This window comes from Lycorma delicatula, chromosome 6, assembly GCF_047948215.1.
Source record: "Lycorma delicatula isolate Av1 chromosome 6, ASM4794821v1, whole genome shotgun sequence".
Classification (NCBI taxonomy): domain Eukaryota; kingdom Metazoa; phylum Arthropoda; class Insecta; order Hemiptera; family Fulgoridae; genus Lycorma; species Lycorma delicatula.
The window spans coordinates 131,542,159-131,569,984 of record NC_134460.1 but is presented as its reverse complement, the minus strand read 5'-3'; the positions used below and the strand labels follow the sequence as shown (position 1 = coordinate 131,569,984).

At 29.9% G+C, this 27,826-nt stretch overlaps 1 protein-coding gene across 4 annotated transcripts in view; it reads right to left on the bottom strand.

Annotated features, from left to right (window-relative positions):
• LOC142326235 (lysosomal alpha-glucosidase-like) overlaps positions 1–27,826 on the bottom strand; it is a 91,293-nt gene that overhangs the window by 51,600 nt on the left and 11,867 nt on the right. For all 4 annotated transcript variants that reach the window (XM_075368542.1, XM_075368539.1, XM_075368540.1 and 1 more), the window contains exons 3-6: positions 24,954–25,128; positions 23,637–23,727; positions 14,522–14,690; positions 12,779–12,848 (exon numbers count right to left, since the gene is read on the bottom strand). In XM_075368542.1, coding sequence (XP_075224657.1) covers positions 12,779–12,848; positions 14,522–14,690; positions 23,637–23,727; positions 24,954–25,128 — 505 coding nt within the window. The remainder of the gene's footprint in view (positions 1–12,778; positions 12,849–14,521; positions 14,691–23,636; positions 23,728–24,953; positions 25,129–27,826) is intronic.

Sequence of the window (27,826 nt, the reverse complement as noted above, 5' to 3'; positions counted from 1 at the left end):
ATGATTTTAAACAGAACAATTTACATATAAATGTTAAAAATTTTATAAAAATAAATTTGAAAGACATCTAAAACATTAAACAATTTTATTTTTTCACAGGTTGGCACTAACAGCTAATCAACAATTAACTGTACTGCCTACCATTTGAGTGGTGTTCGTGCTGTTATTTTTTAATCAATCATTCACAATAGGTGATACCACAAATTTCTCATTTGTAGAGTTGATGGACATGTTGTTAATTTATGGTAAATAAAAATGGATTGGCTGCTGTGTGTGAATACCAGGAAATTTATCCAGATTGAAGAGTACCAGATTGTAAAGCATTTGAGGGCTTGGAGAAACAGTTACGTTTAAACCACGACCATTAGATGCTGACTGTGAATGTTTTGTGAGAAATGCCAATGCTGAAGAATCAATATTAAATGCGGTAAAATTATCTCCCACATCAAGTACCAGAAGGAAGTCACATCACTTTTGTGTTTTGCAATCAAATGTGTGGCGAACATTACAGGAGCATTTATGCACATTCCATACAACATGTGTACAAAAGATTACAACCTGATTTTGATAAATAGTTAATTAGAAACTGTAAACATCATCCTGTTTTCCTAAGTAATATTATACTATTACTGATGAATTCTGTTTTATGAGAAATGGCACTGTAAATTATCAAAATACTCACACTTGGGCTGAAGAAAATCTCCATGAGACTGCTACAAGTCATTTCCAACGCACTCTTTTGTTTAATGTGCGATGTGGTCTTCTTGGTGAAAATATCATAGTCTCTTTTCTTACTGCCAAGGCTTCTTAATGGAGAGGAGTACTTTCATTTATTGCAAAAAAAATCTGATGGAACTCTTGGAAAGATGTTCCACTTGCAGATAAAGAGTGCAGATGTGGTTTTTCAATTATGGCGCGCAACTGCTTACTACTGTCGTTATGTCAAGAATCATTTAAATAACACATTTAGCAAACAATGGATAGGTCAAAACGAACCAGTAAAATGGTCAGTCACTTCGATCTCCCAATTTCACGCCGGCCCATGTTTTCCTTCCGGGTTGAAGTTGTTAGTCTATCCGCTCATGTTGGCACAAAAAAAAGAATTGAGATATCGTATAATAGAAGCTGGAGCTATTGTTAAGAACAATAATGATGCTTTGATGTGTCTGGCTAGCATGGATTCACTGGGCTGAACTATGCATTGAACAGAATGGTGACTACTTTGAGCAACTGTTTTGAAGAAATGTTTGCAACTTTATCACGTAACCATTTTGAAATTTATTAATTAAAAAAAAGTATGTGATTTTTATTCTTTTAAATCTATCTTTTATTCATTTTTTTTCTCTTTATTGATAGTTTTCTACTTGTTTTCATTTTCATAATGCTGTTCAAACACTGATGAAAATTGGTCTGTTTAAAATCATATCACTATTCTGATACAGTTTGTGTGTTTTGTTTCTAATTGAAGTTGAACTTCTCAAATTTGTGTTTAATTTTAATAGATGTTATTTATATCTATTTTCTCAGAATTAATTCTCTACAGAGTTAACTAGAAATTTATTCCTTTATTGGTAAATTAACAAAGTTATTTTATTCAAAATCTAAAAAAGTGTATTTTCCTACATAATGTTTTCATGTTTTACTTGTTTTTCCTAAAACCTAAAAGAGATAGAAGTCTAGGATCACTTTTATTCAATTTCTTCGATCAAAATCCATAAGGAAGCAGCAAATTTACCCCTCCATTTGAACCAAAAGAATTTTAGTATGGTTTAATTTCACAGAGAGAGCAGAAAGCAGGGCTAAATGATTCACAAACTGAAACTCACAAACTGTTTTCTGACCTATGTTTATATGACCTATGTATATACTGACCTATGTTTATACTTTTTTCTTATTTTTGGCTACAAAAACATTTCCCAAGAGACTGCCATGGAATTTGGAATCAATTTGTATCTATGAGAAGGTAACAGAAAACTTCCCCGAACTAGTTCTGTAGGGCACCAAAATGTGACAACACAAGCACAAGATATGTTTGCAGCAAGCCTAACCTCTAAACTTATAATGTGTAACCATTCTAAATTTTGTTGGTTACGAACAATATATAATATTATGTCATAAAGAAAAAAGTTTCAATATTTTATGGCTTAGTTGATATTAAAAACAGAAAATAGGCAAGATAGTATTATATTATTTTAATAGTTAAATAAACGTAATTAGTTTGATAAAAAATTGTATTACATAACTTTGTTTTTTGATGTATGACATGATCTGGATAGCCAGATGGTGATGTCATCGTGGGCTGGTGAGAGCATATACATTCTCAGAAAAAAGTGTTTATGTGCATAAATACGAACGGGCATCTGGTGGGGGAAGCCAGACTGACATTCTTTGATTCGGGGCTAGTGTGAATTTAGCAGTCATGGAGAAAAGACGTGTTTTAAGTTAGATCGCACGGAAGTGATGGTGGTGTTCTTTGTTCAATATGACAGGACAGTGAGACTAGATAAATAGGAGTATTCGATGCGAGGTCATCATTATTTTTATATGTGCAGGAAAGTATCCTTATGTATATGAAGAGAAAAATTAATGATAAGATATTTTTTTTTTTTTAAATATGACAGACGAGTAGTGTGGAAATGTGTTTTCTATGATTCCATATAATTCTGATATAAATAATATGTTTAACTAATGTTAAAAAAAATTATTTTCTTGTATTGTTAATGTTAATTATTTTATTTTATTTTTTAAATATGACAGACGAATAGTATGGAAATGTGTTTTCTATGACTCCATATATATGATTCAAAATATATGATTCCATATAATTTTGATATGCTTAATATGTTCAATTAATGTTAAAAAAAAAATATTTTTTGTATTGTAAATGTTAATTATTTTTGTATTTTTAATAATATACATGTAATCAGACTACATAGCCCTAGTACATTTTTTCGTTGTTCCCCCCTTAATTTGAATTGTTTTGTGATTGAGCTTTTATTTTATACTGATTCACTTGAGCTATTCAAATTAATTTTTTTTTTTTTTTTTAATTTGGAAGTAAGCTCGCAAATGCAGTCCTCAAAGTGATATTGTGTTTTCATTGGAAGTTGTTAAATTGGTGTTTTTATGATTATGTGAATGTGTATATTGATATTATGTGATTACACCATAGATAAGATTTTAGAACAAAGAGTCAACATGAAATTTTGCGTTAAGCTAAAAAAGTTGGCTTCAGAAACATTTAACTTGCTTCTGCAAGCTTATGGCAATGAGATAAGTGGATCAACACAATATTTTGATTAACATGCATGATCAAAACTGGAAGTCCCTGGAAGACAACAAGTAATCCAGAAGACCTTCCACTAGCATAATCCCCAAAAATGTGAAAAAAATTCAGCAACTTGTGCATGAGGCTTATTGGAGGATAATCATCGACACTGCTGACATTGTTAGCATACAAGGGAGAATATATTTAGCCAAAGAGAATAAATCTGTAGTTTATGAAGAAACTGGATTCTTCATGATCACCTAGTATATACACATATATAATTGGGTACAAATTGATAATTTAACAATAATCCACACATCATGTAATAAATGTTAAGTCTGTTTTTAAAAAAAGTTGATAAAGATCAAAAAGTTTTTCTTAAAAAAACTATCATCATTAATTTAAACAACCTGACTAAAGGTAATTTATAAACTTATCAATATACAGGTGATTCAAAGAAATGGGAAATTTTGAAAGTTGTGATGGTAACCGTGGGCGATTGGTACCACTTGATAAGTTGCACCAGCCTCTCTAACCTAACGTGCCATTTAGTTGTCATGGATCCTTGGAGTGGTGCGCAACGTGCATTTGCTATCAAAGCGTTTTACAAAAACAATGACAGTGTGGAGGGAGCGCGTAGAGAATTTTGCCGTCATTTTAATCTGGGATGGCACGACCATGTTCCATCAGCACATGCAATTAAAACATGGATATCTAATTTTGAGGAAACTGGTTCGGCAATGAAAAGAAACCTCCAGGCCGTGAGCAAACTGTCCGTACACCACAGAATGTTCAAGCTTTACAAGATGCTGTCACACGAAGTCCACATCGATTAATCCATCGTCTCTAAGCATCTTTACAATTGCATAGTTTAAGTGTTTGAAGAATGTTAGTGAAGGACTTGCAATACCATCCATACAAGTTGCATACAAAGTTGCAGGAACTGAAACCGAACGACGCAGTTGTGCAAGCACAATTCTGTAATGTAATGCTTCAGAAGATATATGATAACAAAGAGTTTGTTCACGAACTGTGGATGTCAGATGTCAGAAGTGCATTTTCACCTCAGTGGATTTGTTAACAAGCAAAATTTCAGATACTGGGTACAAGAAAATCCTATGCAGCTACACCAGCGTCCGTTGCACAGCCAGAAAGTGACCGTGTGGTGTGCTATGTCATCTTACGGTGTTATAGGCCCTTATTTATTTGAGGATGACAACGGTCTTGCGATTACAGTGACGTTGGCTCGTTACGTAGCCGTGCTTGAAACCTTTGTTGTGGAACAACAAAAGAGATTTCCACCGATTCTTAACACAGCCTGGTTTCAACAAGACGGAGCAACGTCACATACTGCACGAATATCGATGGCAGCTGGTCACCGATTGTTTGGACAACGTGTCATTTCATGAAATGGTGACATTAGATGGCCTCCCAGATCACCTGATCTCTCAGCTTGCGATTACTTTTTGTGGGGGTCACCTTAAAAGCAAAGTGTTCCACAGTAGACCTGCTACAACAGAAGAACCGAAGGCAAAGATCCGAGAAGCAATTCCGGAAATTCCAGTTGAGATGTTACGTCAAACTATGAACAATTTAACGAAGAGACTTCGTGAGTGTTTACGTAAAAGAGGAGTTTACCTGCAAGATGTCATCTTTAAAAAATAAACTAAAATGTATGTATCCTAAAATGCCAACATTTGTACATGAAATAAAATTCATTTTCTAAAAAAAATTTTCATTAACGTAATTTAATTTTTTAAATTTCCCGTTTCTTTGAATCACCCTGTATTTTCAAAAACTTCAACAATGCTTCAAAAATTGTGCTTTAAAAATGAAAGGAAAAAATTTAAATTCCCACAAACAAGTGTCTGAAGACAACTTCTGTAAGTTGTATTCAAGCCGCAGACTGTAAATATTCTAGATATACATTATAAGATGTAATACTATAAACATAAGTATCCTGAAAAAAATCTAGATAATTAAACCAAATTTTATATGCATTTTTTGTTCATTACAATCTGTTCAGAACAAGTCATTACAACACTTATATTTTAGATAATTGGTTCTTTGAAGTTCAACATTGCGACTTAAAAACTTAGTTCAGCGCATGATGAGGTAGAGTGTGTATATGAAGAAATTGACAAAGCAATTAAACGCATAAAAAGGAGATGAAAATTTAATAACACTTGGAGATTAGAACGCAAGCATTGGAAAAGGCAAAGAAGGAATTATCGTGGGTGAATACAGGCTGGGAAAAAGGAGTGAAAGAGGGGTCAGGACTCATTGAGTTTTGCACGAAGTATAATTTAGTAATTGTCAACACCCAGTTTAAAAATCATAATAGAAGAATAAACACATGGAAAAAGCCAGGTGATAGTGCAAGGTATCAGACACGTAATTGGAAAAAATTGTGCAGGTAGGCAACATTTGGAATATGTAAAACAAACTGTGAGGAATGTAGGGGGTATACCAAAATGAAATGACTGGCACTAGATAGGGTATCTTGGAGAGCTGCATCAAACCAGTCAAGTGACTGAGAACAAAAAAAAAATTCAGTGCTTATCCCAAGACACACAACATTTCTTTCTAGAAGTCTTATTTTTCAGAATGATATTAAACTGTGTTATGTTTTTCACAATGTCCTAGCTCTTAAATACTAAAAGTAACATAAAACCTACATTTTGGCTTGTAATAATCTACTACTGAAATTCAGCAATTTTTTAAATAGTAATACTATTCTTTCATTTGTGTAATCCCTACAGCATTACAGCTAAATATTTGCTGAATCTTGTATTCATTAAACACAAGAAATAATTCAATGAAAGCATTTAATATAATTATACACAAAGGCAAGGCATGGCAGTTGCAAGACTTTACCAAACAGGCCATATGCATATGTAATTAACTACAGTAGTGAGTTAAGCTCTCCATCTGTTGACACCTACTTCCCAAGAAAAAATGAAGTTGAAAATATGTTGAACAAATCTTGTGTATATTTTTTTCATAACTAAATACAAAAAATTTAGCAATGGGAATTAAAATGATTTATGTTTTTTATTTAAACTGGTTTTGTAACGGATGAGATGCAAAACTTGGCCAATTAAAATTTGCAAATTTCTTAATGAATAGAAAGAAATTAGATACATAATATAATCAATAATTCTTCTTTTATTTTCTATAAGTATCATCAAGATCTTAAAAAATCCTTCAGTATAACTAATAAAATAATCAAAAACTAGAAAAAATCAAATAGAAGCAAATAGATATATTTCATTTTAAAAGTCTCTGTTCAGAAACTACAATAGAGACCAATAAATATTACATCAAGGACAGGAAAGAAAAGTGAATCATATTAAACAATGGCTATTATACTTAACAATTGTGGTATCAGGGTGAATCAAATATAAACGATAATTTTTTTTATAGACATTGATTAATATAGACACAATTAATACCTTCATTATTTCTCTACATAGTTTCCGCACAATCCAGACACTTTTGCAAGCAATTTTGAAGCTTGAATATTCCTTGTTCATAAAAAGTTTGAGGAGGAGTCGTCAACCAATTGCGCAGATGCTCCTTGACATCTTCATTGCTTTTTAATCGATTCACCTTCAAGCGATTCTTTCACGGGTGCAAACAAAAGATAGTCACAGGGGAACAAATCTGGACTGTAGGGAGTGTAGTTGAGGGTGTCCCAGTGCAGGTTTTCCAATTTATCCCTTGTCAAAATCACGGTGTGTACCCTGGCATTGTCATGGAAAAGGATGACATCACTGTTGGGCATATGCTGTCTTTTGTTTCGGTAGGCAGTTTTTGTTGACTTTAACAGCTGGCAATAGTAAGCTGCATTTACTGTTTGTCGACTATGGAGAAAATCAATGAGTAAAACTCCTCTTGAGTCAAAAAAAATTGTTGCAAGAACCTTTCCGGCTGACAGAAAGGATTTTGGCCTTCACTGGGCAGTCCTCATCCTTCCTTCACCACATCTTACTCACCAATTTGACGCTAGAGTGTAATGATGGACCCATGATGTCTCATCACATGTGACAATGCACCTTAAAAAATCATCCTCTTTTTGCTGAAATCTACTCACAAGTCTCTCACAGATCACCAACCTGACCTGTTTTTGATTTTTGGTTAACAGTTCAGAACCCATTGAGCACTAATTTTGCTAAAACCAAGATGATCAGCGACAACGGATTCAGCACTCCCATAGCTGATACCCACTTCTGATATGATTACTTCAACGGTGAACCAGCGATCACCTTCAACAAGCTCTCGAACAGCATGGATCTTGTCAGCTGTGAGACTTGACCTAGGGCGTTGATCATGACTTTTGTTTTCTATATTTTCTCATCTGCTCTTAAATTGTCTGGCCCATGTATACATTCTCTTTTTTTCTGTTAGCCTCCAGAAGGTATTACTTCAGAGGATGGATGTGGATGATATGTTTGAGTGTGTAATCGAAGCTAACGAAGCTGGTTCTCCCTCTCTAACACTTTTTTTTTTGTCTTCAGTCATTTGACTGGTTTGATGCAGCTCTCCAAGATTCCCTATCTAGTGCTAGTCGTTTCATTTCAGTATACCCTCTACATCCTACATCCCCAACAATTTGTTTTACATACTCCAAACGTGGCCTGCCTACACAATTTTTCCCTTCTACCTGTCCTTCCAATATTAAAGCGACTATTCCAGGATGCCTTAGTATGTGGCCTATAAGTCTGTCTCTTCTTTTAACTATATTCTTCCAAATGCTTCTTTCTTCATCTATTTGCCGCAATACCTCTTCATTTGTCACTTTATCCACCCATCTGATTTTTAACATTCTCCTATAGCACCACATTTCAAAAGCTTCTAATCTTTTCTTCTCAGATACTCCGATTGTCCAAGTTTCACTTCCATATAAAGCGACACTCCAAACATACACTTTCAAAAATCTTTTCCTGACATTTAAATTCATTTTTGATGTAAACAAATTATATTTCTTACTGAAGGCTCGTTTAGCTTGTGCTATTCGGCATTTTATATCGCTCCTGCTTCGTCCATCTTTAGTAATTTTACTTCCCAAATAACAAAATTCTTCTACCTCCATAATCTTTTCTCCTCCTATTTTCACATTCAGTGGTCCATCTTTGTTATTTCTACTACATTTCATTACTTTTGTTTTGTTCTTGTTTATTTTCATGCGATAGTTCTTGCGTAGGACTTCATCTATGCCATTCATTGTTTCTTCTAAATCCTTTTTACTCTCGGCTAGAATTACTATATCATCAGCAAATCGTAGCATCTTTATCTTTTCACCTTGTACTGTTACTCCGAATCTAAATTGTTCTTTAATATCATTAACTGCTAGTTCCATGTAAAGATTAAAAAGTAACGGAGATAGGGAACATCCTTGTCGGACTCCCTTTCTTATTAGGGCTTCTTTCTTATGTTCTTCAATTGTTATTGTTGCTGTTTGGTTCCTGTACATGTTAGCAATTGTTCTTCTATCTCTGTATTTGAACCCTAATTTTTTTAAAATGCTGAACATTTTATTCCAATCTACGTTATCGAAAGCCTTTTCTAGGTCTATAAACGCCAAGTATGTTGGTTTGTTTTTCTTCTTTAATCTTCCTTCTACTATTAATCTGAGGCCTAAAATTGCTTCCCTTGTCCCTATACTTTTCCTGAAACCAAATTGGTCTTCTCCTAACACTTCTTCCACTCTCCTCTCAATTCTTCTGTATAAAATTCTAGTTAAGATTTTTGATGCATGACTAGTTAAACTAATTGTTCTGTATTCTTCACATTTATCTGCCCCTGCTTTCTTTGGTATCATAACTATAACACTTTTTTTGAAGTCTGACGGAAATTCCCCTTTTTCATAAATATTACACACCAGTTTGTATAATCTATCAATCGCTTCCTCACCTGCACTGCGCAGTAATTCTACAGGTATTCCGTCTATTCCAGGAGCCTTTCTGCCATTTAAATCTTTTAATGCTCTCTTAAATTCAGATCTCAGTATTGTTTCTCCCATTTCATCCTCCTCAACTTCCTCTTCTTCCTCTATAACACCATTTTCTAATTCATTTCCTCCGTATAACTCTTCAATATATTCCACCCATCTATCGACTTTACCTTTCGTATTATATATTGGTGTACCATCTTTGTTTAACACATTATTAGATTTTAATTTATGTACCCCAAAATTTTCCTTAACTTTCCTGTATGCTCCGTCAATTTTACCAATGTTCATTTCTCTTTCCACTTCTGAACACTTTTCTTTAATCCACTCTTCTTTCGCCAGTTTGCATTTCCTATTTATAGCATTTCTTAATTGCCGATAGTTCCTTTTACTTTCTTCATCATTAGCATTCTTATATTTTCTACGTTCATCCATCAGCTGCAATATATCGTCTGAAACCCAAGGTTTTCTACCAGTTCTCTTTATTCCGCCTAAGTTTGCTTCAGCTGATTTAAGAATTTCCTTTTTAACATTCTCCCATTCTTCTTCTACATTTTCTACCATATCTTTTTTACTCAGACCTCTTGCGATGTCCTCCTCAAAAATCTTCTTTACCTCCTCTTCCTCAAGCTTCTCTAAATTCCACCGATTCATCTGACAACTTTTCTTCAGGTTTTTAAACCCCAATCTACATTTCATTATCACCAAATTATGGTCGCTATCAATGTCTGCTCCAGGGTAAGTTTTGCAGTCAACGAGTTGATTTCTAAATCTTTGCTTAACCATGATATAATCTATCTGATACCTTCCAGTATCGCCTGGCTTTTTCCAAGTGTATATTCTTCTATTATGATTTTTAAATTGGGTGTTGGCAATTACTAAATTATACTTCGTGCAAAATTCTATAAGTCGGTCCCCTCTTTCATTCCTTTTGCCCAGCCCATATTCACCCACTATATTTCCTTCCTTGCCTTTTCCAATGCTTGCATTCCAATCTCCAACTATTATTAAATTTTCATCTCCCTTTACGTGTTTAATTGCTTCATCAATCTCTTCGTATACACACTCTACCTCATCATCATCATGGGCGCTTGTAGGCATATAAACGTTAACAATCGTTGTCGGTTTAGGTTTTGATTTTATCCTTATTACAATGATTCTATCGCTATGCGTTTTGAAATACTCCACTCTCCTCCCTATCTTCTTGTTCATCACGAAACCTACTCCTGCCTGCCCATTATTTGACGCTGAGTTAATTACTCTAAAATCACCTGACCAAAAGTCGCCTTCCTCTTCCCACCGAACCTCACTAATTCCTACTATATCCACATTCACCCTATCCATTTCCCTTTTTAAATTTTCTAGCCTACCAACCTTTTTTAAGCTTCTAACATTCCACGCTCCGACTCGTAGAATGTTATTTTTTAATTTTCTGGTGACCCCTTCCTTAGTAGTCCCCACCCGGAGATCCGAACGGGGGACTATTTTACCTCCGGAATATTTTACCAAGGAAGGCGCCTCCATTGTTGCTATGTGAAAATGCAGAGAGCCACATTTTCTTGGAAAAAAAGCAGCTGTAGTTTTCCATTGCTTTCAGCTGCGCAGTACTCAGAGGACTGAGTGATGTTGATACGGCCGTTTAAGTCATTGTGACTCACGCCCCTAACAACTACTGAAAGAGCTGCTGCCCTCTTTCAGGAATCATTCCTTAGTCTGGCTCTCAAACAGATACCTCTCCGATATGGTTGCACCTTCGGTCCAGCTACTCTGTATCCCTGAGCACTCAAGCCCCCTCACCAACGGCAAGGTCTCATGATTCATAGAGGAGGCTCTCTAACACACTGAACATTAATCTACCACTCTGTCATCCAGCTCAGAAGTGCTTGCTGCATAGAATAGCAAAATTGTCATTTAAATTTGATTCACCCTTGTATCTTCTTTGATATTATAAGTATTTATAGTAAATAACTTACTGCTTTTTTTTTAAGAGAATAAGATTCTATCAGTCATGTAATATTCTCAACAACACTTGTGTCACATAAGAAACACGCCATGTTAGTAGTAAGAATGAAACTAAAAATGAAATTACCTGACTTTACACTCCAACCTAGAAGCTAGCAAACAGACCAAAATCCATCTGGTCACTGTACCAGTCATTCATGAGCTAAATAAAACACTCCCACTTCTCGGATCACAGGGGCACTTGGGTGCATGCCAATCATGTCACTATACAAAATACCTAGTCTCTCTCTTATGATAAAAGAAGATAATATCACAAAAATTAGATAAATACTAAGAGTATGAAAACCTACTGTTGTTAATAATTTGTCATTATAAGCTGTACTAATCACAATTTTACTACCATAATATTCATAAAATTCAGTTTAATATCAAAGTGCATATCATAATAATTCTAAAATATTATTTATTTAAAAATGAGTAAAAAAAAGGCGTAACTCTATTCAACTACACAAATAACATTTTGCACGAACAATGATTGATAATTCACCAAACTTAACTGACATCATAATTAACAATTTTTTCAATAATTATTTACGATATTACTAATATTCTAATAAATTTTGCTACTGATAAAGAAATAACATCTTCATCTTCTAGAATAGAATCATAACTATAAATATTACTTAATTGATTAACATTCCTTGATTTACTTTTAACAAATAAATTGTAGTAAATCTGAATAGTTATCAACAAAAAATCAATGCCTCTTAGATGCAAATTTATAATGTTTTAACTAAATTTTTACTCTTTTCATAGCATTCTCATAATTCCACAAAAAGCTATCATCATAATTCACGTTATTACAATTTAAAACGAACAAAACACAATAAACAATAAAATAATAATTATATTATGAAACTACCAAATTTTTAATAATTTAACTATTTTAAAACAAAGTTCCTATTGGAGTTATTCTGTTTTCAATATTCTAAACACAATTATAGCTTAACTGACATTAACACTTAGTACTATGTCCATGATTTACATAAATAATTCTTTTATAAAGTGCTAAGACACTAATCTTCTATATTATTTAATTTATACAAGTTTTAACAGCAGAGTTACAAGTAGTTTATAAAATAGAAAATGTACACTTACTTAATCACGGGCAGTGATTAATATAATGAATATGATTTCTACAGCAATAATATCTTTTTCTAAAATAATTTCTATTTATTTGCATAGGATTATAATTAAATTTAGAACCAAAATGATTTTAAAATAAACAGGTAAGATTCTAATCAAATAACCACTCATATGAAGCAAATCACAATAAAATTCAAAATATTAAAAGTAAAAAGAAACTGTAATTGTAGCTCTTGTAAAACAGCTTGTAATAAACTGCTTGTAAATTGCAATTTGTAAAATAGCTTTTAATAAGCTGTTTCTTTTTTTGGCTGAAAAGGAATACCCTTTATTTCAAAATTTCAAAATTATTTCTTTTTAACTCATACATGCTCAAAATACAATTAACAAAAAAGCTTATGCGATAATAAAAAAAAATCTTTTAACGCTTTAAACAATAAATAACTGACCACAGGAATTCCAGCCGCTTGATTTTTTTCAAGAATTTCTTTCACATTATCCAATTTATTATAACCCCACCTAAAATTTATAACATTAAACGTTAATTAATTATATTCAAACAATTATGAATATCAAATACAATTGTATGATCAATTCTCTATTTTTGAACTTGCTAAAGCCAAAAAAAAGTATTAAATTTAGTGAAACTAAATCTAGTAAAATTCACATCAGTTAAAACTTCAAGATTTTTTGTAGCCTAGTCATTTAGGAGAATTCAGCAAAATCTTTACGAGTATTAAGTGATCTTACAGCAAGGAAAATATTTATTAAAATAATACACAGTTATGATGGTGCCTTATCGATCTGAATAGCAGATGCAAAATTCTAACCCATACAGACTGATCAAACCTAAATAAAAAAAAGTTATGTTTGTATTTTTAATATTAGTACCACTAAAATGTCATCAAAATTTCAGCAAATGCATCAATTTTTTTTTTTTAATTCTGCAAATTAGCTAAGTAATGTTCACTTCAAGCAATCAATACCTGAACATAAACTTTACAGCAGAGGAGTAAAAATTAGTTCTATTTATGTACTATTTGATGTGGAAGCTTCAAGTCAAAGACCACATATAAAAAGCTACCTGAAAAGAAACTGACCTTCAAGAATATACATTTATTTAAAAACAAATCAATAAAACTTATTTCCACCAAAATACTTCACTCCACTGTTAATTACCACCATTTTTAAGTATATTTTTATTGAAACATCAAGAAATGATGCAGTTTCTTTGTATTTCTTCTCTGGCTGATAATGATGACCTTTTAGAGCAGAAAAGCTTTCCTTCTTGGAAGGAAAAAAGATAATTGGACCTAACACAGATGAATTGCAGGTTGATAACTATTGGTTAATCTATTCTTTGTAACAAATAGTAACATATAAATAAGCTTATTTTTAAGAAGCAGTGATTACACAGGTGTACTTCAAGAAAAAAGATCCATATAATTTTTTTAAACATCATGTCTCTTTTCCTTTCTCGTCAAATACTTCTTTATGAGTAAAACATTTCTAATACTATAACCTCATGAGATACTTTTCTAAACAAAACATATTGTTATTACCTGTTCAATTCACTATTCTAGAATACGTATTTGGTTCTCAGTGAAGATTTCCTCATCATTCAAAAATAATATTCATTATTTTATCATTGTAACTAGTCTCTAAGCTCATTCAACTTGCATAGTTCTCTGTACTATCTTCTCTAATTTAAAAAAGTTTTACACATACTGAACACAAACCAAAACTCACCAGCAACAACTTCACACATAAAGCTGTAGATTGTAAACTAGGCAATAAATCATGTAATAAGTGATGTTAGTTCAATGAATCTTGGTAAGCAGTCACTAGTTAAGTGGCAATGTAAAATCCCATAGGTTTATTATCATTTATAATGTTTCATAATGGAAAGTACCCATAAAACATATACAAATTATCTTATACAGATTATCTTCAAACTTAATTGTTAAAATATATATTAGTACATACAAAATATACAAATAAAATATATACAGCAGCATTTTAAAAGTAATATAGTTACTGTTTATAACGATTAAATATTAACAACAAATTATTCCACTTCACTGAGAATATCTTGGGTAATGTAATAATAAAATTTATAAGTTTAAAAAATAACAAAAAAAAAACTAAAAAATTTGAAAATACAAAACAATAAGTTTGATATTAATACAGACCTACACAGATGAAATCCTAAACCCCAATAAGGAGGTATCAAAGGTCTCCCAACTAGTTCAGTATACTGTTCAATAACATCACTTGGTGTTGGCCCAAGGAAGAAATAAAAATCTAAAATTCCTCCAATTGTACGGTACGTTATAGCTGGATATGGTTGAAGTCTTATATCTATTAACAAATGGAAATTGAAAAAAAGAAAAAAGAATACAACAATCACATTAACACATCAGTAATACATGCATGTGCATGCACTCTCTCTCTCTAACTCACACACACGCATGCTTAGAAAATAAAACTTATTATCTAACTTTTATCATCACTACTTTTACTGTAGCATATAAAATGGGTTAAAAGTAAACAGTGACTAATTAAAGTTGCTATTTTTTCTTGTTCAGAATTTGTATCATAAAATTTTATTACAAAATTATAGTATTGAAGCATTATTTCCCGATTGGTCAATTTTTTTTAAATTTAACAAATATCTTTCACTATTTTCTCAGTGAATTTGAATTAGATGGGCATTATTTGGAAAGATTTCGGCAAAAATTTTTATTTGATTAATCATAATAATGGGTTTCAGTTAAAAAATCTGACAAATCTAGAGCATACCTCCCAGGACAAATCAGTTTATTTGTCTTTATAATATGTTGAAAAATCATTAAGAATTTATATTTTATTCAAATGTTGTGTAAGAATTTCAAATTCATATTACAATTACAGATTTAATAATACCTACAACTAATTTTTTAGAACTAGTTTACTATTTAGTTAAACTGATATTTGTCATAACTAAATTTATCAACTAATCTGTTAGCAATTTCGCAATAAATAAACTAATTTCCTAATATTCCTAAATAAACTTTAATATTTCCTAATAAACAAATTTCCTAAATATTTATTTTTTATATTTTTCACAAAATCAAATTAAGAATATGTCAATTTATTCCACAATATCCATCTTATAAACTATATGATGTAAAGACTCACACTTTGAGAGAATGTCCTAAATCCTTTTAATTATCATATTTTGGAATATATTTTCACGTTAAAAAAACAATCAACAACAGCTTAATAATGAAAATAAATGGAAATTCAAAAATATTATTATAATAAAACTGTTATACTCTTCACTTTTACTCTCAAACTGAGACTAAAGTTTCGTTCTGAGCCCAAAAATTACAAAAAAAATTTTATTTTTCAAAATTTCATTATATATTGACAACTACCCAGCGCAGTCATAGATCATGGTTGAAACAAATGGCTTAAAAATAAGATAAACAGTGGTAGTTATACTTTAAATATAGACATTTTTCAAAGGAGATAAAAGTAGATCATCGATTTTAAGTCAACTCAGCTGTATGTTACTTAGTACTATTGAGTACTAAGGGATTATATGAGTTTTAAACTATCAATTACTTTCAAAACAAATCTCATCCATTGTTTTGCAATTGCTATTATCAAAGAAATATTAAATTGAACTCACAAATTAATTAAATGATACTATTCAATAACAAAACCATTGTGGTTAATAAATATTCTCCTTTTTGTAGATAGTGACCAGGAAGAGCGCATCACATACAAGGAAATAAGTTTCACCTAAAAAAATTTAAGTTAAAGATATGTAGTTAAAAAGATATTAATAACATACATATTATAGATAAGATAATACATATTCATTTTCCTACTTACTGTAATCGATTATAAAATTTTATTCACCTCAGATTATTTACAGATTAATAACATTTTTAGTATTTCCTTTTGTATTTTTTATTTCAATAATGAAAATATTCTTTTACTTATTATCATTCTTGTGTATGGTCTGGAATTTCTCAATTTTTGTTTATATTTTAACTAATTTGCATGTGACTGTTGTAATTTTCTAGCATAATGATTTTGATTATTTGTAAACAATTCACACATTTTATAGGTTAAAAATATAAATTTCAAGATTATCAAATTACAAATAATCTGTAGACAAATCATTCATAAATAAAAATAATATGTTACACTAACACTGTAATAAAATGATTCTAAAATAAAATTTTTAATACGGTAAAAAACAAAGGTTACAATGGTCTACATTTTATAAAACAGGAAAAATTATTGCTCCGAAAATACTTCTAAATGTTCTTATATGTTTAGTTTTTGCTTAAAAATACTTCAGGTTTTTGATTTAACATTGGTGCACCGTAATGTGAGTATGTTGATTTTTTGCCCAAAAAGATTATTTTTGGACACAATTGATTTATGAGCTACCACTGGCTTGGCTAGAATGTGAACCTCAGCTGGAAAAGGTGAAAAATGGCTGATGTGGAAGGAGTAAATGCATACAATTTGGATATGCATACAATAATATTTAATTTAATGAACAGGAACAGAAAGTTTTTAACCATTGCCAACTGAAGACATTTTAAAAATTCTGTAACAAAAATTTATTATTATACAAAAGTTCTCTAAATTTTGGATTAGAAAATCGATTAAGGCCCCACTTTGATATTTTAAGATTATGGAATTGGTTAGGTTTTCTGAAGAAAAAAGGACCTTAAGAATTTATGAAATAAATCAGCAGAAGAGATTTCTAAGTATAAAAATTATTAAACTGATATTAATTCTAATGAAAATGTTATATACTTGTATAAATGTTTGTGAATCTGTCTGTCTGCATCACATGACAACCAACTGACCGATTACTTTCATATTTTCAGGTTAAGTTCTTTACCTTAACTACTTTATCTTTTGATGAGAAATAGAATTTCAACCCCTTCTTGGGAGGGGTGGCCCAGAGGTAGTAACTCAAATTTTTAAATGGTAACACCCTTTGTGTGGTACATCATTTTAATGGTTTCTTTAAGGCACAAAAATGGTATAGATAAAAAAGTTGATACAGTGTCTGTACCCAAAATTGCAGCGGGATACATTTTGGATTTTGAAAAAATTACATAGATAATTTAAGAAATTGTTATCACAAATAAATAAATTTATAAAAATTGGATTCAATGAATATTATCAAATAAATTTATTTAAAAAATCCATTTCATTTTAATATATGTTTGAAATGTCCTCCTGCATGTTCTTGACAGTGTGCCAGTCAGTTGTAAAAGGATGATACTACATTATTCAACGATTCCATGATGATATTTTGTGCTGATTCTCTAATTTAATCTTGTAAATTATTTATATCTTTGAGCTTATTATGATAAACAACAGTTTTTAAGTGACCCCATAGAAATAGTCCAATCGTGAAATAATCCATTTAATTTTATCACTTTGGCCAATCCATCTCCCAGGAAAAAATGCATTTAAAGTTTCTGGTGCCTGAAGACCGAAATGAGGCAGGGCTCCATGTTGTTGAAACCAAATGTTTTGGAAATTGGGACCAACAATGCTTTGAATGTTTGAAATGATATGATCAAGAAGCAAAGCCTCACACTTCACTGCGTTTAAATTTCCATAAATAAATATGGGCCCTGTCACCAACAATACCTATATATACATACATATTTACTTTGCGAGATAGGGGGAATGGGAGGAAGATGAGAGAGAAAATAAAGGTTTGGAAGCAGAGTGTAAACATTTTCTAAATGATGAAAAAAATCGGTACAATAGGTGGTTGCTTGGAATACTTGGATATGTGAATAGAACCATATAATAAATTTTAATGTTTCAAACAGATGTAACCTGAAAATTTCTCATTGACAGAAATTGAGTCATCCATCAAATACCTGATGGATAAAGGAATTAAAAACAATTTAAACGGTTTTTAACCAACTCTGATATTCAAAAACATTCATAGTTACATACAATAATGGGGGAACATCCTAACATTTTAAAACAAATTACGTCAACATAAAAATATCCACAGAGTGTTTAAACTGGAACACTGGACTAGATTTCAATTGAACAATTATAAGCCAAGTGTACTATAGTGGCCGGAATTTGATTGCACAGTTAAGAGTATTGTTACAATTTTTATCCATTCTAAGTTTATTACATCAAATAATGAAATAAGTGACTTTAGATTAATTGTTTGAAACTAATGACTTTGTATCATTGACTATAGTGTGTATTATATATGTTGGAAGTTACATAGGGGTTGATATGACCTGATTTGTATGGTATCCTCATTTTTTTTAAGTTTCAAAATATTGTAACCCTAGTCATTTGTTGTAGCATCTATGAGTAATTCCAAGTCAACAGTGATATCACTAACAATTGCTCTGCGATGTTTTTGCAATGTTGCTTTTGTTGAAAATCCAACTGTTTTGCAACAAATTCTGCTGCTACTCATTTCATACCTAAAATGTCAATCAAAATTATCTCACATAATCCACAACAGTCTTACCTCTTCAGAAACTTCTCTAATAGTAACAGATTTGATAATTATTGATCACAATGTTCTTTATTTCATCAGTTGTTGATATGTTACAACACAGCCTTCTTGAAACCTTTTTTATGTAGCCCTTAAAAATCCTTGGTGTTAGTGTAAGATCCTTATTACCACTTCAATATGCTTTCTTCTATTTTAACACAAAATTTAATGCAAATGCTTCATTCTATCATTTGCAAATAAAATAAATGATAATAATCTCTGTTTATTGAATCCAGTGTCAGTTACATATTCTCCCATGAATTCCATTAAGTCATCATTAAATACATTCTCAATCTTATATACACAATATATATTCTTAAACATTTCTTTTAATTCTGATACGAAATATCTGTTTTTTATGAAAATAATTTAAAAAAAAAGAAACTATGTAATTTTATTAATATGAATGTTATTTTAAAGTAAGTAACTTGATGAAGTAATTTTAATAACCAATTTTAGTATTAAATAAGTAAACAATATTTGCCAACCCCTACTACTTTATAATATAATATTTGTTATCAGTGAAAAAATAAAAATTAGTCTTAAAAATTGTTTAAAATTACGGCCAAATAAACAGACTTCTCTTTTTATTGTTATGAACTTTTATAATAGTCCGCCCACACAACACAACACACACATGCGCGTGTGCACGCATGCCTAAGATGGATGACTCATTATGGAAAGAGATAAATTTATAGAGCGTTTACAGTATCTAACATTTTGAATGGAGCCTGGATGATGAATACACAAGATCTGTAGTTTTATAGTAGTGGGTACTTCAAATTTCCCTCAAACCTTTAAAACAGTGATTCCCAAACTGTGTGCTGCGACACCCCAGGGCAGCCACAGCCTCTTCACAGGGGTGCCACAAAATATTGTAAAAGCTTTATAATTAACTGAACCAAGACATTTATAATTATTAATTTAATGTTAATAAAGTAAAAAATAATGAAGATTCATGAGTTTTATTTATTTTTATGTCTTACTTTCATATGTAGTCATACTTTCATTTAAGGTAGGATGCCCTGGAAAAATTTTAATTGAAAAAGGGCGCCATGACTGGGAAAGGGCCATAACGTAGAAATGTTTGGGAACCACTGCTTTAAAACATAAAACAGACCCAAAGCTATTATGATGCCATAAAATTTAAGTTTTACTTTATCTCTACATTAGATTATTTGTAATAAAGCCAACTAGGGCACATAAAGGTAATTTTTTTTTCTATAATTAGCTTTTAGTCCCACCCAATTCCTCAACTGTTAAAATATAAAACTGGAACCTTTTTAATATATTCTCCGACAGAAAATTAGATTTTTTGTTAAGATTATAAATTTTACTTAACTATAATAAATTTTTGATACAGATTTTTAAAAAAAGTTTTCAGTAGCTAAAACGTTTGTTCCTATTTATCAAATTGAATTTTATGAGTAAATTGTTTGCATCTACTCCTTCCATACCATTTTCCACCACTTCAGCTGAGGTTCACATTACAGTTAAATCAGTAGTAGCTCAGAAGTGTGTGCATGAACAAAAAAAGGAAGTTTTATAAAAAAAATCTAAATAGACTAATCCACATTACAGTGCATTAATGTAACAAATCAAAAAATCAAAGCATTTTTTAAGTGAAAACCAAACATATAAAAGCATTTTCCAGGCAATAATTTTTCCTATTTTATAAAATGTAGCACCACTGTAACCAGTGTTTTTTAAGTTACGAAAAAATTTGACTTTAGAATGATTTTATTTAAATGTTATTGTGCAATATATTATTTTTATTCATAATGATTTGTCTACAGATTGTTTACAAAATTGATAATCTTGGAATTTGAAATTTGTTTTTTTTATTAATAAATGTGTGGTCGACTCTTTGAAGTAAACTTAAATGTTTGTTATTTATGATAATGTTATTAAAAGTTTATTTTAGAAATATTTTTTTATTTGAATTGTCTACAAATAACCAAAGTTCAGTACATTAGATAAATACAATAATCACATGCAAAGTCTGCATATTAAAAAAAAAATTAAATTAAAAAACTCGTGATCAAAAAAAAACAAAAAAAAAACTACTAAAAATATTATTAATCTGTAGTCAATCAGAAGAGATATTAATTTTATAATCTCCATAATTAACATTGGATTAAGTATGAAAATGAATATGTATAATTAATTTTTTAATTACTTATCAATATGACAGGTTTTTTTTTAAGAAACAACCTTGCACATAAAGCTCTCTCTGTTCAAAATACAAAAAAAGAAAAATGTTTATTAACTAAAATGGTTTTGTTATAGGATAGTATCATTTAATTAAAGAGTTAATTAAAGTGTAAAGAGTGGGTTCAATTTAACATTTCTTTGATAACAATTGCAAAAAGATGGAAGAGATTTGTTTCAAAAGTAACTGATAGTTTAGAACTCATTATACAATCCCTTAGTACCAATACTAAATAATACATAGATGAGTTAAAGCCAACGTTTTATCTACTTTTATCTCCCCTGACAAATTTCTGCGTTTAAAGTATAACTACATTTTTTAATCATGATTTCTGCTGATATACTTTAATTATAAAAAATAACTAAAACATTTTTTAACCACCTTACCAGCAAAAATGATGTATTTTGTCATGATCTTTTGGTTTTTACAAACCATCATCAGGAGATTAAAAAAATATTATAATAAGTAAAAAATGAAATGATAATACAGTCATGACTGCTTGAATATCAACAGTAAACTTACACTGCTGACATTCAAACAGTCAAAATTGTATTATCATTTTAATTTTTGACTTATAATATTTTTTTTAATCTCCTGATGATGGTTTGAAAACAATTTAAAGATAGAGGAAATTGTTGGAAAGGTAGTTAAAAAATGATTTAATTATTTTTTATTAAAGTATAACTGCGCAACTGTTTTTTTATTTTTGAGTCATTTATTTCAAACGGGTCCTATGATTGCATTGGTAATCTGTAAATTAAAATAATGAAATTTAAAAAAAAATCTTTTTTTAACACTATGGGCTCAGAACCAAACTCAAATCTCTGTTTGAGAATAAGTGAAGAGTATAACAGTTTTATTATGTTAATATTTTTTAATTTCTGTCTTCTCATTATTAAACTGACAATGATTTATTTTTTAGTGTAGTGAAAATATATTCAAAATATGATAATTAAAGAGTCTAGGACAGTCTCCAAGTATGATTTTTTCCCCCCTGTAGTTTTATCAGAGGGCACTGTGAAGCAAAATTACATTTTCCTAATTTGATTTTGTGAAGTAAAATAGAAATATTTAGGGAATTTGAAATTAGTTATTTATTGTAAAATTACTTATAGATTAGTTACTTTTAAGTGTTCCTACATCTGTAGTAGGCAATATGAATTTGAATTCTTACAAATCTGAATAAAATCTAAATTCATAATAATTTCTCAACATATTTTTTACTCTTATAAAGTACATAAGTGATTTTTTTCTATAATCAGGTTTTTGTCCTGCTTAAAAAAAAACTTTACTACATAAGCAAACGATCACTTTAAAAAAATAATAAAATACGATATACCAATTTCAAAACAGAATAAAACATTCATACATGTAAAGAATCTTTTAGTAAAAAGTAAATATATAAAAAGACTATCCACTGTCAGAAACAATAAAAACCACAATGACCACAATTAAAAATAAAGAAATGACCTAGCTATTCTAAAACTTAGTATCAGTAAATATTATAAAGCTACATTACTGAACAATCTCATTTTACTTATTTTTATATTTCAAAAAAATGTAGTCCCACTTTTATAAAATAAACATGATTTGCAATACAATATTTTTAAATAAGTATAATTAATTCCAGTTCATCTTATTCTTTAGTAAATCCTAAAAACTTTTTAATCTAAGCACTTCATTAAAGTTTTAACAAGGTTTAATTTGACAATACCAGATCTCTAACTTAGTGCTCACAATCAGTTTCTATAATTTCAACTGTTCATTAATCTATATTACGCAAAAAATGTGAAAAAGGGCACTTTCACCAGTAAAGAAACCTAAGATATACAATTTTGATCAAAATATAATTATATTTAACAAAAAAAAAAAATGATAAAAATAAAAATTACAGAATACTGTAAAGAAGCATGACAAATAGTGGAACAAAAATTATAAATTACCAGAATCTCTACATACGTAATTTACAGATTTAACCCTTCACAGAAAATGGTTTGATTAATATTTATGAAAGAGTATTATAAAATTTAATTTGTATTTATGTAAATAGACGTTTTTAAACAAATTTATATGTACTTAAAACTATGATGAATAAATACAATGCAGCCCCATATTTACCTCACTCACCGCAAATAAAAAAAGATATTTAAGGTAACAATTCATATGTTTTAAACAACTGTTCAAGTTTTGATATATAGTCAAATTCTGACTTTCTACCTTATTAACTGATAGATCATAAATATTTTCTTTATACATTAATTTGCATAACTGAAAAGAAAACACAATATCTGCAACAATACTAACTAACCATGTGTATCATGACTTAAAGGGAATTACAACCTCACAGGAAAGAAATTTTTTAACTCCTCATTTACATGTATCATCCAACACAATAAATTATGAATATAGATCTATAAAACAAAGTTATCTGAGATGCCAACATGATTAAATGAGAGGATGATGTACATGAAGTTACACATGACCAAGCAGACAAAGAATAAAGAATTTAATAAAAAAAAGCTTAATTTCATACCCATTCCATTGCTATTAAGAAGTAATACTCCTGAACTTTTTCCTCCTTTTTCAACAGCTAAATGAAATGGATGGGTTCCATACAGGTTTTTCTGTAAAATATTTATGAATTACATATTTAAGAAATTAATAAAAGTTTCTATATATGAATTTTACAAAAACAGATGTATAATAGATAAGGTAGTTCAATGCATATTTGAATGCATTGCACTGTTTCAGAATCTAAGACTGAAACTCATGCCAGTGTCAATATGCATTCTTCAAATAACATAAGTTTATAATTATGATAGCATAAACCAATATTACTCTAGAACTGTACTGAAGTTATATTTTAAATCTGTAATAGCTCTACATATGTAAAGTCAGCACTTAAATATATACTGACTGCAGTACTTTTCAGAATATTCATATAATGTAGAATTCATATGATGCAGGGGAAAGATCAATGGATGAAGCTGCTTACATGAAAAAGTTAATGGTACTCAGTACAAATGAACAGCAAAAATTGAATTAAAGTGGTAGTTGCAGACTACAAACTATTAAAGTATAACAAATGTTACACAGTAAGACTTCCACAACCAAAGATAGTAGGACTGTTGGCTAAATTGCTGGAAAATGGCATTAATGGAAAACTTTGTTCTAAGTTATTGTAACTCTTATATAAGGTGTTCTATTAAAAAAAAATGCAACAGAAAATACTAAAAATGTTACACATTAATATTATTCGGAGTTCAATAAAAGTAGTACTTATAACATATTTTTACAAGACACTACCACTCTGCCATGAAGTAAATCTTTATGGATGTATAATTTGTAGGCATTAAACATTTTTGTATTATTAAAATCTAATACAGGCATGTTAGATATCCCAATACGCGACAGTTGTATAGTACTTTTAATGCACATTATGCCAAATTTTGATGTTCCTGAATTATTACTATTCCACAGCACTTAAAATTTTTTTGGTCTAATATTATACAAAAAATAAAATACCATAAAATATACCAAAAATAAAAAGAATTAGTAATTATCAAATCCAGAAAATATAAAAATGATCTCATATTTCAATGTCACTAGATTATCAATACAAAAATATATAACAGAAACAGAAAAAAATACCATTATCACACAAACATATAAAATGTTAATACATTTCAATTAATCAAATGATAACACATAGGAAACAGCTTAAAAATATGCATCTGGTTTTTCTTATTATCAAAAACCATTTAAACAGTAATATAACATAAATAAATATTTGGGAGCATTATTTACAAAATCAAAAAAAAAAGGAAAATATATTTTATGTAACACTAACCTGATTTTCTGGAGGCTGATCACAATTAAACATAGTTAATGTTTTCCAGTTAATATCAAGAAGTAAATCACTTCTATGTTCTCCAAGCCCATAAATATAATTAGTGGGCAATTTTGCTGATAATTGTAGAAATTGATCCGAAAAAATAAAACCTCCAACGTTCAAACAGTCAAAACTAAAATTAAATTCACAGAATTAATTTATTTAATTTGATGATAAAGCAAACAGAAATAACAATTAAAAAAAAGAACCACTATCATAATAATTAGTCTTATTTAAAAAAAGTTAACTTGTTTTTATAATAATAATATGTTTTTTCACAAATGTTGGGCGTTTGATCTAGGAGTAGAATGGCATATATATAAATATATATATATTACATACATACAAGGTATGTTTTTAAAGTAAGTACCGTTTTGAAATTCGCTGCTACGCTGTGGTCGGCATTCCACACATACACAATGTGTAACTGCATCGTTGGCAAGCCACAGAAGCCATTACAGAAATAGTCGACGTGTGTTTATATTTGTTTGTATTTAAAATGCCTCCGCTGATTGAGAATCTCACAGACTGTGAGATATGTGAAGTGATTCATTTTCTTAGTGCCAAAGGCGCGAAAGTGGCTGAAATTCGTTGTCAGATCACTGAAATGTATGGAGAAAACATTATGAGCGATGGAATAGTACGAAAGTGGGTTAGAGCTTTCAAAGATGGCCACAGAATGTTCATGATGAGGAACGGAATGGATGACCTGTCACTACTGAAGATTTGGTGCAGAAAGTTGATGAAAAAGTGAGAGAGAACAAATGCTTTACGATTTCTTCGCTATCTGAATTTTTTCAAGTTCCAAGACATGTTGGCTATGAAATTGTGACCAAACGCTTAAATTATCAAAAACTGTGATGATGGTGTTGCAGTGGTTATTAAGTTAGGCGGCAGACTTTTATGACAACTGTGTTCAAGAGCTGATTACACGATATAACAAGTGCCTTAATATTGGTGGAAATTATGTAGAAAAGTAGATTAAAGTACAGGCTTTCACATAAAAATAAAACTGTTGAGAATAGTATACAGGTTTTTTTTTTTAATTGCAAAACAGTACTTACTTTAAAAACAAGGCTCATATATGTTACAAGTTTAAAGCTAAATATGAGGTTATAATTTTCAGTAAATGCTATTACCATTTCAGTTACAAAATACTGGTTTGAAAACAGTGTAATTATGAACACCACAATAATCTATCTATGAATAAATAGCAAAATACACAATTAATATTTTCAATTTCAAAACATTTCCAGTTACCTATAATGTCAAATAATGTGTCTTGAAAACTAAACTGACAAGAGTAATCATCCAACATGCTTAACATTCCTGATTAAATTTAAAGTTTGGAGTTTCAACTTTTTCATGTAAAATGATCTTCCTCAGAATGGTTGCTAATAAAAAAAGGAATTATATTTGGAATATGAAATAGGGCTATCTAATACACATTTAGGGAGATCACTGTCAAATGAATGGTAGTATACTTTAACGGTATGGATATGTTACAAAAAATGAAAAAAATTATATATAAAATTTATATTTATTTATTTATTTTTTTTATATTTAATATAAATTTATAATTTATTTATATTAAAATGTATATATATATATATATATATATATATATATATATATATATACTGTGAAGAACTAATAGCACTAAATTTGTTTTGTTTTATTTTATTTATTTTGTGTAGGAGTGAATCAGTGAGTGTCCTGTTATATCCATTTCTGTGTACTAGTATATTGCAGTGTTGCATTTATCTACATGAACATCAGATGACACGGCAGTGTTAAGCAGTCTGCAGGCCATTACTCTAAAAGCAGGAAATTTATGTTAGGATGAGTAGTTTTGGGTATTGTAAATGCTCTTACTGACACAAAAAGCAATCAGTGAAAACAATACACAGAAAACTAACAATGATGGACACATTCTATCAAATCTCAAATCACCTAACCTCAGATAATTATCACTTTTAAAAGTGGTCTTATTGACTATTCAACATTTGATGATCAAACAGAAAACTCAACACAATTTTTACATTTAACTCATATATCAGTACACCAGCTCACTTACTCTTTCACAAAATATGTACAAATAAAAATAAAGGTAAATAAACATAACACACACCCCACTAATAAAGAAATACAACCAAAGACATAAGGAAATAAAATGACAAATTCAAAAAAGTGGTTACAATATTATCTTTGAGAGAAAAAATAAAACAAAAAATTGAATGCAATGTTCTACCTGGACCAAAAGAATGCAAATTTTTTAAAAGATCCAATTAATACTTTTTGGATTGTTGATCATCAACATGTTATGTTATCTAACAACCATCTAACAGATGCAGATCAAAAATCCACCAATAACCTTGATATTCTACACATACAAAAAATACTTCTTAACACACTCAAAAAATATGAAATACAAAACAGAAAAACACCAAAAACAAACTAAATTAACAGACAATTGAAATCAAACAACGTTTTGACCACAATAAGAGTATTTATAACTTAAAATAAACCACCAGCTATAACACATACTGACATCAGGATGAGAACAGCAATGCTAATCACTGAAGATGGCTGCAATAAGGCTAAAAATGCTACATGTGAATTTTAAAAATATTATATCTATTAAATTTGGTTCAGTTTATCAATAAAAAATTATTAGTTCTACATAAAAAAAAATTGAACAGCTATAAAAACTGGCAAAAGAAAATTGAAAAGTAAGCAGCTTTTGTTTAACCAAATCACAAAAGCTGAATCAGATTAACCTCATGCAATTTATTTCACTAGCAACAAAAATCATCCAAACATTTATGTAG